We start from the raw sequence: 16,404 nt of genomic DNA, 5'->3' as shown, positions 1-16,404 counted from the left end.
AAGAGCAGCCAGTGCCATTAACTGCTGAGCCTTCTCTCCAGCCCCCTCACCTTACCTTTTGAGATAAGGTTTCTTACCTGAAGCTCACCTATTAAGTGAGGCTAGCAGCCAGCAAAGCTGAGGGAACTGCTTGTCTCTACCTCTCCAGTGCGGACATTGCAAATAGGATTCTTTCCTGGGGCTCGAACTCAGGTCCTCTTGGTGCGTATGTGTCGAGCACTTTCCCAGCTCTGCTATCTCCCTGCTTGTCTGTTTAATTTTACACATTTGTTTTTATTTATTTACTGTATGTGCGTGTGTTTCTGCCTGTGTTTGTGGCTCATGCACCAGGACATGCAGTTAGAGGCCAGAGGACAGTTTGTAGGAGTCAGTTCTCTCCTTCTACTGTGTGTGGTTCGGGAATCAAACTCGGATTTTGATTGGACTTGGAGGTGAGCACCTTTTCTGACAGAGCCGTCTTGCCTGCCCCTATTCTCAGATCTTGAAGGCTGAAAAGTCAGGAATTTCTGGTGGATGAGGAATGAAGAAGGGAGTCATGTACTCAACGAATGTTTATTGAGCACCTACTGTGTGCCAGGTAGTTCTAGAGACCTGGAGAAGAAGGGCTGGGGCAGTCTGAAGTTGTCCCAGCTCAAGGTCTCTTCCCAAAACAAGTCCTGCAGGGGGCTGGGGACCCCTGCCTTGAGAAGTGGAAGGTCTAGTTACAGAAAGCAGAGACCTGTAGAAGCGCGACAGCTGGGAGTGGGGGGTCTCTAAGACTGGTGCCTTCTCCCAGGAGATCCGGGCAAGGCCTCTGCAGGATGAGGCAGTCCGTCCTTCATCACCTCCTCTTCAGTACGGATATGCACGATTTCTTGAGGGGCCCAATCTGCAGATGGGCGTCCACACTCTCCAGGAAGAAGGCAGGCTTGAGCCTGTGACTGAAGAGCCCTGAAAAGTGGCTGTCCAGCCGACTCTGGAAAGGGTCAGTGGGGGAGGCCAGGGCACCACTGCGGCGTGGCCGGGAGGCTTTGAGCCTCCGAAGAAGGCTCAGCTTTCCGTCTCGAACAGCATAGAAGGCCAGGGCGTGGTCAGCATACTCTAGGCAGACCCCAACCGTAGGTGAAAAGGCATGGGGCAGTGGGGCCTCCAGCCCACAGAACCAGACTGAGAATCCACGCCCATTCCACTGCAGACAGCATGAGAGTGCATTTCGGCCCAGCCGGCCCCGGTCATAGGGCTCTTGCGGAGAGAAGCCCTCGGCCATGACGCCCACACTGACCCATCCCTCGATGATCTCCACCTCCCAGTAGTAGGTACCCCGGTCCAGGGCACCCTCTCCTAGCACCTGCTCACAGTGCGTGAAGCGAGTGGGTGACTCCGGGTAGTTGATGGGACATAATACCCTCTTGACGCCTTTGGTTCCGAAAAGCTGCAAGAACTTGTCTGCTGTATCACTGTCCAAGTCCACGATGTAGGCAACTGACCCCATGGATGGGAAAGAGACACAGATCACAGCCAAGCTCGGATGGGACAGTCCCCCACAGGGACCCACCTCCCCCAAACACAGCCTCGTCCCTTCCTCAGAACCACTGAGACCGGCGCTAATGGGGACCACCCATGGAGGTGACCTTGTCCACCCTAGAGATTAAGGGGAGGGTCCCCAAGCTCTGTGTTTCTGAAGGCTCGCAGCTGACAGAGGCGGTTTGGTAGCGTCGGGCTGGCTACTTACACTTGAGGAAGTAATCCCTGGGAGCCTCACTCTCCAGCAGGTTGGTGCTGTCAGGGTCCTGGGACTCCACATCAGCTGCAGAAGGAGTGGTGTGAAAGCAACCTCTCTGGACCACCTGTGGCTGGCGGCAGGGCTACCCTCGGTAGTGCCCACCCCCACCTGTGGTTGTAACTCCATCCACCCTTCCTTCCAAAGCCCCCAGCTACTTGGTGACAGACACACCCGTAAGGGCCCTGTCCTCGTGCATGTGTATCACTTGAGTTCCCCCACCCTGGCTCCTTGTGTGCAAGGCCTTGATCTCTCTGAAGTTCGTGGGAGAGCAAGAAGAATCACTTCGGGGGTTGGGGTGGGGATGGCTTCAGTTCCTGGCAGGATTAGGGTCCCCTCCCCCAGGGCCGGACACCTTTCCCTCCTCCACTCCTGGATGGACACCAGATCTGGGGGCCCACACAGTGTATCTGGGGAGGGGTGTGAGTCATCTGGGAGGGGCACCCACCTTCTGAGCCTCGTTTCTGCAGCTCATCCTCGTCACTGCTCAGCCCCCGCAGCTGCTCCCACTGCCTGGCACAGGCTGAGACCAGGATGTCTCTCAATGCTCTGACCACTTGGGAGGACTTGGTGAAGCTGAGTTCCCTGGGGGGCCCAGGGCCGGGGCCGCACCCCTCCTCCAGGGCCAGCCGTAATGCCAGGAGCTCCTGTGCCAGACAAATGCCCATTAAGGCTCTGCTGGCCGTAGCTTCTCCCAGCCAGGGAAGGTAGCAACTGTCTTGGAAGGCCAGGTACCCATCGCCTCTGCCATCATTTCTCACCCCCACCCCCTCACTTCCATCCCCCTGTGGCTCATGAGCCATCCTCACCTGTAGGAAGCTGACTGAGTCAGCTTCTGGAACCTGACTGAGGTTGTGACGTGCCCGGCTCAGGCGACTGCGCTGTTCCTCCTGTCTACGCAGGTCACCCTGGGAGCGGCCCAACATAGTGGCCTCTCCCTCCTCGATGAACCCCAGCACCTCGGTCTGGAAACTCTGTAGGGTGGCTGTGGCCTCGGCAAACATCTGGCTCACCCTCTCTCGCTCGGCCACAGCTGCACTCTGCAGGATTGGGCGGTGGAGGCAAAGACCCAACCTGGCTACAGTTTCCTTCTCTGACTGTGTGGGCCCACCCCGCCCTACTAGGAGGACAGAAGGAGCAGCCCGAGCTCTGGGTCTGAGCCACGGCTCGGGAAACAAGGTGTTCCTGCCTAGTACGGTTGAGCGGTCCCTAATCGGGGCATGTCTAGAGTGGGTGGTCCATACTGGAAACTTACGCCCAATTTCAGAGGCCTGCTTCAGGGGTGCACAGGGGATTAGGGTGGGGTCTGACCTTGATGAGGGCCACAGTACGGCGGGACTGTGCAATGCTGGCACCCAGTTCATCCATCCGGTCCTCCACGGCACTCAGGACTTTGGGCTGCTCAGCCTGTGGATTGGGCTTTTGTGAGTCTGATGTGTGACGACAAAGGTCTCTGACCAGATCTGTGAATGGAGGGACTGAAAGTGGCTGTGATACTTCAGAATATGCCCAAAGCACCTTTGGCCAGGCTGGTGCCATTCCCAAATGCCTGGCAAGGAAGCCGGCTGTGGGCACCTGACTACCTGTCGACCAAATAAGCCAGTGTAGGGCCACCTCAGGTTCTCCATTTATTTGGGATTTTTCCCCTCAGTGGGGAAGAGGTGAAGAGTGAGAGCGTGGGGTTGGGGTATGACTGAATGAGAAGGAGGACACTAAATAATCCCGGGGATTAGCTTCAAAAGAGCCTTCACCCCCAATCCAGCTCTGAAAAATGGGGATTCCGGGCAAATCCCTTGGGTCTTATGAGTCACAGCTCCAGGCAGGAGAGACGGAAAATCCCAAAGCCAGAGGCGCCAAGACCGGGGTGGAAGCCAAAGGAAACTGGGGGTGGGAGGCAGTGGGACACTGGGCACATGCTCCCAACGGCCCCAGAATATTCGGACAGAGAAGTTCTGTGTGACCAGCCCAACCTCCATCGCGCTCCTGGTGCCTGCCACACCCATCCACAGTGGCTGACTCAGTCCAGGACAAATCTGAGTTGGGACCAGCAAGAAGAGCTCCACAGCCATAGGGCCACGCCCGCGGCCAGCCACTCCTGGTCCCCACCGGCTCCAAGGGTCTAACCCAGGTACCTCTCTGGCTTTACACCCACACTGACCCAGTTTTACACACACACACACACACACACACACACACACACACACACACACACTCCCTTTCGGCTCTTTGTCATTCTTTCATCTACTCAGTAGTTGCTTCTGACTCCGCTTCCATCCACACCAGCCCTAGCAAACGACACTATAGACTGGAAGCGGTCGCAAAGATCCTCAGGTTAGAGGGGGAAACTAAGGCAGAGCCTATTGAGTCAGAGCGATGAGACCCACGCAAAGGTGAGGACCAACTCCACAAAGTTGTCTTCTTAATCTCCACGTGCACATCCACAATAATAACAAAACAAACAAACAAAAGACACAGCCCGAGAAGAGTGGGGGGACTAAAGAGCTCTCCTGCCCCGCCGGTCGCCCATCTCCACGTGCCCGCTCAAGGTGCCCACGCCCCACCTCCTGAAGCGCGCGCTCCTGCTCCAGCGGCACTAGCTCGTGGCCGCGATGCTCCTGGGCGGCACAGGCCTCGCACAGGCACACTCTCTCCACGCGGCAGTAGCGCTCCAGCGGCCGCAGGTGGCGCGGACACAGGCTCTCCTCCAGCCGGCGCAGCGGCGGCACCAGGCGGTGGCCGCGCAGTGCGGGGCTGCGTTCGTGCGGGGCCAGATGCGCAGAGCAGAAGGAGGCGAGGCAGGAGAGGCAGGAGAGCGCGGCGGGCAGGGCGGCGCCCTCCGGGCACGCGTCGCAGCGCACCGGCTCTTCGGCGGGCCAGGGCTCGGGCGCGCAGGGAGCCGATGGCTCCGGAGCAGTAGGGGGTGCGCTGGGCGCCGAGGGTTCGGGCGTCGCGCCCCGGGCGGGGTCTGAAGCCGGGGCGGACATGGGTCCCGGGCCCGAGCCCTGGCGGAGTTGCAGCAGCTCGGACAGCGTGTGGTTCTTGCGGAGCTGCAGGCCGTCGGGGAAAGGCTCCTGGCACAGTGGGCAGCGGGCCGGACCTCCGGAACCACCGTTGCCGCCCGCACTCCGGTGCGGCCAGAGCGCGCCCAGGCAGGCGAGGCAGAAGTTGTGGCCGCAGGGCAGTGTCACCGGCTCCCGGAGCGGTTCCAGGCAGATGGGGCAGCTGAAAGGCCCGCTGCCGTCCATGGCTCCGCAGCTGCCCGGGCACCGCCTGTGCTGCTCCCGCCTGGGAGGGACCAGGGACGGTTCGCGCCCGGCACCGCCCCCTGGGGCCAAGGCCAAGGGTCCAGCCCCCTCCTACCCCTGCGCAGTTCTGCCCGCCCCCAACGCGGCCAGCCGCTGTACCACCGGTCAGCAGACACCGGGCCCGCCTGCCTTCCAGGGGCACCCGACCCTCTTGAGCCCTCCACCCGTCGTGGGGGGAGGCGGTGGCACTGCCAAACGGGCGTGAAAAGGAGAGGACGAGAACCGAGGATGCGAGGGGATGTATGGGGAGGAGGCTGGGAAGGCATCCGACCTCCATCCCCCCAACCTTGGTCAGCCCGGTGCCTCGGGAGAGGTGGGAGGGCACAGCCGTGTCGCCAAGTACCTTTGCCCTCCACACCCCTCCTGGGTACAGTTAGCAAAGTTCACGAGTTGCTGACATATAGAAAAAATTACTGCTAGTGTGTGTCTGTTTTTGCCCCCTAGAGACTCTATTTACCCGCGCTGGGGAACTTGGCCTTGTCTAGATCTGAAATGGGAAGCTGACATCACTGGACAAATCCCTTGTCTGAGGAATTTACTTCCGCTCATCACACTCGAGGGCGCCTGGAGTTCTCTAAAAGGAGGCACTGGTTAAGACTTGCCCAGCTGTGCATCTAGAATGGCGAGTCTAATTGTAGTATTTGTTTGTTTGGAGACATCGTCTGTATATGCAGCCCAGATAGACCTAGACCTCTTCATCTTCCTGTCTCAGCCTCCTCAGCTTATGCATACGTCTGTTTTTAACGTACTGTTTTTTGAGACAGGGTCTTTTTTTTGGTTTTTCGAGACAGGGTTTCTCTGTGTAGCTTTGTGCCTTTCCTGGAGCTCACTCTGTAGACCAGGCTGGCCTCGAACTCACAAAGATCCGCCTGGGTCTGCCTCCCGAGTGCTGGGATTAAAGGCGTGCGCCGCCACCACCGCCCCCCCCCCTTTTTTTCCAGTGGAGTGGTGGGTGCTTGGTTTTTTGAGACAGGTTTTCTTTGTGTAGCCTTGGCTGTCCTGGAACTCGCTCTGCAGACCAGTCCGGCCTCGGACTCACAGAGATCCGCCTGCCTCTGCCTCCTGAGTGCTGGGATTACAGGCGTGCGCCACCACCGCCCGGCGAGACAGGGTCTTTCTTATATAGCCTTGGTTATCCTAGAACTTCTTATGTTGGCCTTAACCTACTGATCCTTATGGCTCCACTTCTCCGTGCTGAGATTACAAGTGTATGCCATCATGCCTGGATAAACTGACATTGTAAATTCTACATCAATAATGTTAATTTTTCTTTCTTTCTCTCTCTCTCTTTTTTTTTTTTTTTTTTTCAAGACAGGGTTTCTCTGTGTAGCTTTGGAGCCTATCCTGGACTAGCTCTGTAGACCAGGCTGGCCTTGAATTCACAGAGATCCACCTGCCTCTACCTCCCGAGTGCTGGGATTAAAGGCGTGCTCCACCACTGCCCAGCAATAATGTTAATTTTTAAAATTCGTAGAATTCAAATTGTCAATATTATTATTATTATTATTATTATTAATATTAATATTGGCTATGAATGCTCGGCCTTATCTTATGCTTGTCTTATGCTGGGGAGACTCCTGGTGCTGGGGAGACAGCTACTCAGCTGGTAAAGTGCTGAGCAGGTGTGAGGACCAGAGTTAGAACCCAGGGCCCATACTAAAGGCAAAAAAGAAAAGGATAAACAAAATGGGTGGGATAATGTTGTTATAACCCTAAATAAAAAATAAGCATCTGTGTACCCATGCTGATAGTAATAAGTAACTGGAAAAATGAATAAATAGAGGGCTAGTAGATACCTTTCCCATTCAGAAGAACCCCAAATAATTTCAGTAGTCTCTCCAAAGTGACATCCTACTCCTTACCTGTGCACCAAGCACAATGGCTTCTTTTTCTTTTTCTCCAGACAGAGTTTCTCTGTGTATCCCTGGCTGTCCTGGAACTCTCTCTGTAGCCCAGGCTGGCCTCAAACTCCGAAATCTGCCTGCCACCACTGCCTATTATAGAACATTACTTTAACTATGGAAAGATGTATTACATTTGACCGGACGGTGGTGGTGCACGCCTTTAATCCCAGCACTTGGGAGGAAGAGCCAGGAGGATCTCTGTGAGTTTGAGGCCAGCCTGGTCTACAGACTGAGATCCAGGACAGTCTCCAAAACTACACAGAGAAACCTTGTCTCAAAAAACAAACAAACAAAAATAATAAAATAAATAAATAAATGAAAGAAAAAAGAAAAAATGTGTTACATTTATTTATGCTGCATTTGCTTAATTTTGTGAAGATGTGTTGCATTTGTTTCACCTTGCCTGCCTAAGGCACCTGATTGGTCTAATAAAGAGCTGAATGGCCAATAGCTAGGCAGGAGAGGGATAGGTGCAGCTGGCGGGCAGAGAGAATAAGGAGAAGGAGAAATCCAGGCTAGGAGAGGAGAGAAGGAGGGAGAAAGAGAGAGAGATGCCCGGGCCAGGCAGCCAGGCAGCCACCAGCCAGCCAGACACAGAGTAGGACATACAGAATGAAAGAAAGATAAAAAGCCCGAGGCAAAATGTAGATGAAGAGAAACAGGTTAAATTAAGTTATAAGAGCTAGTGGGACAAGCATAAGATAAGGCCGAGCATTCATAGCCAATATTAAGTCTCTGTGTCTGTATTTGGGAGCTGATTGGTGGCCCCAAAGACACCCTGCTACAACTGCCTGGCTAGCACAATGACTTCTAAAGGCAGCAAAGGCGCACTCTCTAAGTGTGTAAATTGGACACGCCTTATCCAGGCAATCCTGGTCAGTATCAGTCATGGTCAGTGATGCTACAGCATGGAGTCTGGTGTGATGACGAGATGGCGTGGGACAGGATGGTATATGAGCTTCCTTGCCCAAGACACATGACCTCCCAAGTGCTGCCATTACATTTGTGTGCTGCCATGATTGGCTAAAGATGTTCGTTTGGAGGGCTGGAGAGATGACTCATCAGTTAAGAGCACTTGCTACTCTTGCTGAGGACTCAGGTTCAGGTCATACACCCACATCATTGGGCTCACAACCATCTGTTATTCCAGTTTCAGGGCATCCAACGCCCTCTTCTGGTCTCTGAGGGCAGTGCAGTGCACACGGTGCACATAAATACAGGCAGGCAAACACTCATGCACATGAAATAAGTAAAAACAATATTAAAGTTTGTTTAACAGAATAAAGTCCTTGAGGCAGTTCTTCCCAACCTGGGCTGGCTAATCTCCAGTGGATGAGAGTCAACCAGAGGATAAATACATTTACAGATGAACAGGAAACCGACACAGAGGCAGGAATTCATCTTTCCAGCCACACAGCCCCTTCCTGCAGCCTAGGAGACCCTATAGACTTTGTTTTCAAAGTAATGATTTTTTCACATCTATTATTTATTTAGTCTTCATATGTAAGGGTGTCCCTCCCCCTCCCCCATGTGCACAGGACAGAGGAGGCCATGGATCTGCCGGGATGGGAATTTCTGACAATGTTGAACATCTGTGTGGGTGCTGGGCATCAAACTCCGGTCCTCTGGAAGAGCAGCCAGAGGTCTTACCTGGTGAGCCGTCCTTCCAGCTTCTTAGTTTCCTTAGCTTGAGGGTCCAAAGGGTGGAACTCAGGTAAGCAGGTGTAACAGCAGCACCTTCGACTGATGAGCCGCTTCACCTGCCCAAGAGTCCCTCTTTAAAGAAATAAACAGGGGCTGGAGTGCTGTGTCAGTGGTTGAGAATATGTATTGAGCTGGGGTGGGGGTGGTGGGGGTGGTGGGGGTGGTGGGGTGGTGGTGGTGGTAGTGGTGGTGGTGCACACCTTTAATCCCAGCACTCGGGAGACAGAGCCAGGCGGATCTCTGTGAGTTCGAGGCCAGCCTGGTCTACAAATCGAGGTCCAGGACAGGCACCAAAACACCACAGAGAAACTTTTAATAGGTTTTGGGTCTGGGATAATTTTCATTGATTAGGGGGGTTGGTTACAAGTCGTTGTCAAGGGTTAGCAAAAGGGCTAAACAAAGGAGATTAGATTTAAGGTTCTTGTTTTAAAAAAAAGAAAAAGAAAAGAAAAGAAAAATGTAAATATTTTACATTGGATTGAATTGTTTTCTATTGTATACAAATTATATATATTGAAATTGATATTGTTAGAAAATGCTATATGTATATTTCTAATTGTACTTATACCATTCATTTAACAATGTAATGCAATTTTCTGATCTTTGAATGTTATTATTACCAACTATTAGGATATAAAGAAATGAAAGTTAGTAGTTAGACATTATAATAGAACTTGTAGTCATATTAGGTATGTTTTCAAGACTGAGCAGATATATTTTAGATAGACAAGTCATCTTCAAACCCTTCAGAGATCTACAGAATATGGCATTTAAAATGTTTTAATAACTTAGAAAATTTTTCTTTTTTGTTATGACTATGAGACATGTCGGCTCCTGGCAGTACCAATCTACTTCAGAGAAAATATGGGCATTGAAGAAACTGCATATGGAGTTAACTTTCATTGTGGCAAAAGTTAGCCACTGGACAACAAAGTATCCTCGAATCAAGTGCTGACAAACAGGACAGACAGGACACGAAACAAAGGGCTACTGATTCTTGTCAAAACAAGTGTGGTTATGGCTTTATCAAAAGGCATCTTCTGAGGCCAGGACAATATGGCACCATCCCTGAAGTGGCCTTCGCAATCTGGAAAAGGTACAGTGCCCTTTTCTTTGAAGGCAGCTGAACAGGCAGTGGGCCGATGCCCTCTGATGTGCAATGGAACAGCAGCTGAAACAGTTATTCTTGAAGAGTAACTAAGCTCACGCCTCTCAATAGTAGACTGGCATTTGATGGAGGGATATGGAGAAGAATGGGATGCTGAGATGAAGCCATATATACACAGCCAAGAAGAATGGACAGCTGAATTAAAAAAACATCAACAATTTCCAGAATTTAAAATCCTGAATCATGACATGACACTAGTGGAATTCAGGTGTTTCTGGTACATGGACTACTCTCACTCAATGTGAGGTTGAACTGTTGACCTTGTGTACATCCTACTTCACAAATGAGTCTGTCAGATATGCTAAGCCTATAGGCTGAAGATGATACCCCAGCATTGCGGAGAAACCTCAGGTGACTGTCCAGGCAGCTGACTGCTTCTGTCAACTCACAATTTTTTGGAAGTTGCTTGCATGGACTTCCTGTTTTTATTTTTGTTAGCTAATATTATTTCCTTCTTGGGTCTCTGAGGGAGTTGAAGATTAGTTAGTTATAGTTGAAGATTAATTAGGATAGAAAGTGAATTAGATACAATAAGATAGATAATGGAATTATTTTCTCTGAATTTGTCAAATACAAATGGACTAGACATTGTTTAGGTATTTATTACTTGTATATATTGTATATAGTTATTGTACTTTTGTATATAGTTTTTTATGTTAGTTATAAGCTTTTTCCTTTTTTCTTTTTATTACAATAGAAAAGGGGAAATTTGGTGATATTTTATTTGTATTAAAATGTTATTTGTATGTTAATAAATAATGTTGCCCGGCTAGCTCAGTCGGTAGAGCATGAGACTCTTAATCCCAGGGTCGTGGGTTTGAGCCCCACGTTGGGCGCCAAATGTAGATGTAACCAACCATCTTATTAAATCAGAAACACAGAACCAATGCAAAGAAGAAAGCCAAGAGGTCAGAGCTAAGAGCTAAAACCTTACCCTTCCTCCTGCGGTGGTCCTACCTCTCCGAAAGAGAGCTATTTCCTGTGTTAAAGTCTTTATATAGACTTTCTGTTCTGCCTTCTCATTGGTTATAAACCCAACCACATGACCGCCTCGTCACTGCCTGTCTATATAGACCTCCAGGTCTTCTTTTTTTTTTCGGTTTTTCGAGACAGGGTTTCTCTGTGTAGCTTTGCGCCTTTCCTGGGACTCACTTGGTAGCCCAGGCTGGCCTTGAACTCACAGAGATCCGCCTGGCTCTGCCTCCTGAGTGCTGGGATTAAAGGCGTGCGCCACCACCACCCGGCAACCTCCAGGTCTTCTATGGTTGGTATTGAGATTAAAGGCGTGTGTATCCAATGCTGACTGTATCCCTGAATACACAGAGACTTACTTAGCTCTGCCTACCAAATGCTGGGATTACAAGTATACGCCACCACCGCCCAGCTTTCCTATGGCTTGCTAATAGCTGAGCAACTTTATTTATTAACATACAAATAACATTTTAATACAAATAAAATATCACCATAAGAAACCTTGTCTCAAAAAAAAAAAAAAAAAAAAGAACATGTACTGAGAGGACCAGAGTTCAATCTCTACATTAGGTAGCTCACAATTACTGTAACTCCAGCTCCAGGGGATGCCTCTAACCTCAGGCAGGCACATGCATATACATAAACATACACACATGTACATGTAAATAAAGAATAATAAAATATGTTTAATAGTAAAATGAATTCCTCTTTACATAAAGACACAAGAAAATGGGTTAGGGCCCACCCTACTCCAGTATGCTCTCACTCTAACCTGATTACAAATGCCAAGACCCTATTTCCAAAAATTGTTCCAGCCATAGGCTTGAGGGTTAGGACCTGAACATATTATTAATGGGGGAGCACATGACCCATAATGGTGCACACGTCAGGGAGGGCACAGAGCCATCACCCAGGCCAGCAGGGCCAGAGGTGGCCATTCATGTCTCCCCTGTGTCCCATCTCTCTCTGTATTCTATGGCTCCTCTCCTTGCACATGTCTCAGTGGCATTCTGCTGCTACCACCCTGACTTCTTGCCCGCTCCTCCAGCCAGGCCTCTGTCACTGCCTCTGTTTCCCCAGCTATCTGTGCTTAGAGATGGGAAAATTTCCCTCAGTCTCTAAGATCAGGTTGGAAATGTTTAGTAAGTACTTAAGTGAGGAGCCAAAGGGGAAAGATGAACAGCAGCACAGAGCTGGCCCCTTCACACACACACACACACACACACACACACACACACACACACACACACACACACGTCCCAGTTTGGAGATTTTTTTTTTTCAGTGTTTCAGTGCCAGGGATTGAGTTCAGTTCTTTGTGCATGTTAGACAAGCCCTGCACCACTGAGTCACACCCAATGCTGGCTAGGTTTATGTCAATGTGACACAGGCTAGCGTCATGAGGGAAGAAGGAACCTCAACTGAGAAAACACCTCCATCAGATTGGCCTGTAGGCAAATCTGCAATGCATTTTCTTAATTAGTGATTGATGTGGGAGGGCCCAGCCCACCGTGATGGTGTCAGCCCTAGGAAGGTAGTCTTGGGGTGCTATGAGAAAGCAGGCTGAGCAAGCCAGTGAGCAGCACCTTCCCATGGCCTCTGCATCAGCTCCTGCCCTGACTTCTCTAGCTGATAGACTGTGAACTCTAAGCTGAAGTAAAACTCAAGTTGCTTTTGGTTATGGTGTTTTATAGCAGCGACTGAAACCTAAGACACATCCCAGAGTCTGAATCCCCAGAAAAAAGATAGGCATCGTGGTACAGTCCCAGAGCTGGGAGGTGGAGACAAGAGGAGCCTGGGAGTTTGCTAGCCATTCAGTCTAGCCAATCGGTGAGATTTAGATTCATTGAGAGACCCTGTCTCCAAAAGTAAGACAGAGGGGCTGGATAGACAGCTTCATAGTTAAGAGCACTGGCCACTTTTCCAGGGAACCCAGGGTTCAATTCCCTACACCCACATGACAACTCATGACTGTCTGTAACTCTGGTTCCAAGGGATCCAGTACCCTCGTCTGGCCTCTGCAGGCACTGCACATACATGGTGAACAGATATATTCAGGGAAACATGCACACTCACAAAATAAAAATATATAAATATACATATTTAAAATAATGATGTGAAGAGTGATGGAGCAAAGAATCTGGTATTGGCTCTGACCTCCACATGCGCACACATGTGTGCACATACTTACCCTATCCCTAAAAAAAAAAAATGTTGGTGGCAGTGATGGCACACACCTTTAATCCTGGCACTCGAGAGGCAGAGGCAGGTGGATCTCTGAGTTGGAGGCCAGCCTGATCTACAGTGAGAGTTCCAGAATAGCCAGGGCTACACAGAGAAACCCTGTCTCAAAACAAAACAAAACAAAAATCAAGTGTGCAGTCTAGAGCTGGTCTGGTCAGGAATACCTAGCACTCTGTAGGTAGAGGCAGGAGGATCAGGAGTTCAAGGCCAACCTCAGCTACATAGTGAGTTTCTGGCTAGCCTAAGGTCCATGAAAGGCTATCTCAAAAAAGCAGAAACTATCCATATATAAAGTGTGTGGTCTAGCCAGGGTGGCGGTACATTCTTATAATCCTGGCACACGAGAGGCTAGGACAGGAAGTCCAGTTCAAGGCCAGCTTAGGCTATATAGGGAAGCCCCGCCTCAAAAGGGGAAAACAGTATACAGCTTGTTTAAAAAAAAATTAATAGAATCTTTCTCTGGGGCTATCTTGGGCAATGCTGGATGGTGAGCTGTATCCCTGGCTTCTACACAGTGGTTGACAGGAACACCACCTAGTCATTTACACTCAAAATAGTCCTCAGACACTACTCTGTGTCCATGGAGACTGAGTCTCAGCTGAAGGCCACTCTAGCCCTGTATCCCTTTAGTTGGTACAGGAAGCTGCTTTCCAGTGGTCTCCGAAAGAGGCAGCTCGCTGTCCTGCCAGTCCTCATCTCCCTGTGTGTACAAGACTTTACCCTTCAAAGCCTGTGTCGATCCTTCCCCTGGACCCAGTCTCCAGCTGCGGCTGTCGCTGTGAGAAGACAAGGAAGATCTGGGGAGTAGGCAGCCCCTCTGGGAAGTAAGCCAGACGTGGTACAGCCCCTGCTCTCATGAGTTAGGGCTACTGGGACAGAGTGAGGCTGACTGCTTCATGGACACCAGCCCCCTATTTCTGGAGGCCAGGAGACTGAGCTCTGTGGGGAGGTCTCTTTCCAGATCTGCAGGCTGTGATATGACATGTCCCCACTCAGCAGAAGGAGGAGTGAGATCCCTCTGCATTCCCCTTTAAAGATTTATTACTACTATTATTATTATATAAATTTAAATTCTTTATTTTTTATAATTTTAAAGTTGGTTTTATTTTATTGTACTTTATATGTATGATTTTTGCCTGCATGCATGTCTGGACATCATGAGTATGATTGGTGCCTGTGAATGTCAGAAGAGGGCATTGGATCCCCCGGAACAGGAAGGAGTTTCAGGCACTTTTCAGCTGTAGAGGGCAGAAAGGCCTCATGTACGCAGATGAGCACGGCAGAAGCCAGTAAAGTTCACCTCTTCAACGGAATGAGGTGCGCAGCTGTTCTTCCTGGAATGCCAGGAATGGTGTCGTTTGCCAACCCGGTAATCCTTTGCTGTCTGATGAGACAGGCATGGTGTACATCCCAGAGTTTACTTCTCTCAATGCTGTGGGGAAATGCTCTTGCACACTGCAAAGATTTGTCCCTCCAGTTGGTTTAATAAAACCCTGATTGGGGCTGGGCGGTGGTGGCACACGCCTTTAATCCCAGCACTCGGGAGGCAGAGCCAGGCGGATCTCTGTGAGTTCGAGGCCAGCCTGGGCTACCAAGTGAGTTCCAGGAAAAGGCGCAAAGCTACACAGAGAAACCCTGTCTCGAAAAACCAAAAAAAAAAAAAAAACCCTGATTGGCCAGTAGCCAGGCAAGAAGTATAGGTGGGGTGAGCAGACTGGGAGAAAGGAAAGGCAGAGTCAGGAGTCACAGCCAGACACAGAGGAAGCAAGATGAGAATGCCACACTGAGAAAAGGTACCAAGTCACGTGGCTAAATATAGATAAGAATTGTGGGTGAATTAAAGTGTAAGAGCTAGTTAGTAATAAGCCTGAGCTACTGGCCAAGTATTTATAAATAATATTAAGCCTCTGAGTCAACTGTTTGGGAAGCGACTGCTGAGTATTTGGGAACAGGCAGGCAGGAGACAAACTTCCACCTACATCTCAGACCCCCCTAAATCTTGAGCATTGCTTTCAGACCATAAACCCCCCTTTTTTTTCTGTTTTTTTTGTTTGTTTGTTTTTGAGACAGGGTTTCTCTGTGTAACAGCTCTGGGTATCCTGGAACTCTCTCTGTACACTAGGCTGGCCTCGAACTCAGAGATCTGCCCGCCTCTGCCTCCTGAGTGCTGGGATTAAAGGCTTGAGCCACCACTGCCTAGTTTGAGCATTGTTTCTAAATCAATAAGAAACCGTCTTATGGATAAAGCCACATGCTAAGAGCTTCAATATAAACATGTTTTAAGCTTTGTTGTACTCATGGGATTGAATTAATCGTTACCCGAATACTTTTCCTAAAATTGTACTGTGCTTAAATATGGCTAAAGTAAAATGAGCTGGGCCAGACTCTGGAAGTGCTGGTCCAGCACCGGTTACAAAAAAATCGGGCTGAGCCGATTTTCATTCTTGTCTCTTCATGGGTCACCACTGTCAGTCACCATGTGGTTGCTGGAAATTGAACCCAGGTCCTCTGGAAGAGCAGCCAGTGCTCTTAACCACAGAGCCATCTCTACAACCCCAAGAGGGTTTTCTTTTCTTTTCTTTTCTTTTTTTTAAGTTTTAATTACGTGTACTGTGTGCATCTGTGCATGTGAGTGCTGGTGCTTGCAGGCACCAGAGGTGTTGGATGTCCCGTCCCTGGAACTGCCATGGTTCCCAGGAGAAGAATCGATACTCTAGGAGAACAGGAAGCGCTGTGAAATGGTGAGCCGTCTGTCTAGCCTCTACTATTAGTTTTTATTTAGGTATATATTTCCATGCGAGTATATATACTGTGTGTGTGTGTGTGTGTGTGTGTGTGTGTGTGTGTGTGTGTGTGCCTGAAGAGGCCAGAAGAGGGCATCTGATCCCTAGGAGCTAGAATTATAGGTGCTTGTGAGCCACTGGCTGTGGGTGCTGTCATTCATACGGGCTCCACTCTCATGACGTATTTCCCGAAGGTCCCACCTCCTAACGCCATCCTCTCAGGGTTAGAATTCTAGAAAATAGACTCTGAAGGGACACACACACATTCCAGTTGTTAAATTGCCCCCCTTAGGTAGGGAACAAGTGTCAAAAGAGAAGCACACTGATGCCTGGGACCCTGGACAGGCCGGGGATGGTAGGACTGTGGAAGTGGCACCCGAGCTTGGGTGGTCCCAAGCTGCTAGGACCCAGGCGGAAGGAGACGGGGTGGGAAAAGGCCTTCTGGACAGAAGGAGCCGTGTGGGAGACAGCCTGGGTGGACCCGGCTTGGCAGGAAACCTGATAATGAGTTCCATACGTTGGTCTCCACAGCGGCTCTTGATCATGACCGTAAAGCGCTTGCCAA

The 16,404-nt window shown here is 50.1% G+C and overlaps 1 protein-coding gene across 1 annotated transcript; it reads right to left on the bottom strand.

Moving 5' to 3' along the window:
* Positions 1-533: 533 nt before the first annotated feature.
* On the bottom strand, positions 534-5,516 carry Trim47 (tripartite motif containing 47). The gene is made up of 6 exons (XM_052758302.1): positions 4,321-5,516; positions 3,071-3,166; positions 2,569-2,799; positions 2,208-2,406; positions 1,712-1,786; positions 534-1,461 (listed from the first exon to the last, which is right to left on the bottom strand). Exons 1-6 carry the CDS (start codon positions 5,002-5,004, stop codon positions 821-823), a joined length of 1,926 nt encoding a protein of 641 aa, XP_052614262.1. The 5' UTR covers positions 5,005-5,516; the 3' UTR covers positions 534-820.
* Positions 5,517-16,404: the final 10,888 nt, after the last annotated feature.

Source organism: Peromyscus californicus, unplaced genomic scaffold (genome assembly GCF_007827085.1).
Source record: "Peromyscus californicus insignis strain IS unplaced genomic scaffold, ASM782708v3 Scaffold_3__1_contigs__length_106647218, whole genome shotgun sequence".
Lineage (NCBI taxonomy): Eukaryota > Metazoa > Chordata > Mammalia > Rodentia > Cricetidae > Peromyscus > Peromyscus californicus.
The sequence above is the reverse complement of the archived record's forward strand: the minus strand, read 5'-3'. Positions and strand labels throughout refer to the sequence as shown.

Bases quoted from the DNA above. Each gene is read 5' to 3' on its own strand.
- Trim47 (XM_052758302.1), bottom strand. From the start codon at position 5,004: ATGGACGGCAGCGGGCCTTTCAGCTGCCCCATCTGCCTGGAACCGCTC. The intron at 3,167-4,320 runs GTGGGGCGTGGG...CCCAATCCACAG, and splicing joins AGGAGCGCGCGCTTCAGGAG to GCTGAGCAGCCCAAAGTCCT. The intron at 1,462-1,711 runs GTAAGTAGCCAG...CCATGGGGTCAG, and splicing joins CAGGGATTACTTCCTCAAGT to TTGCCTACATCGTGGACTTG.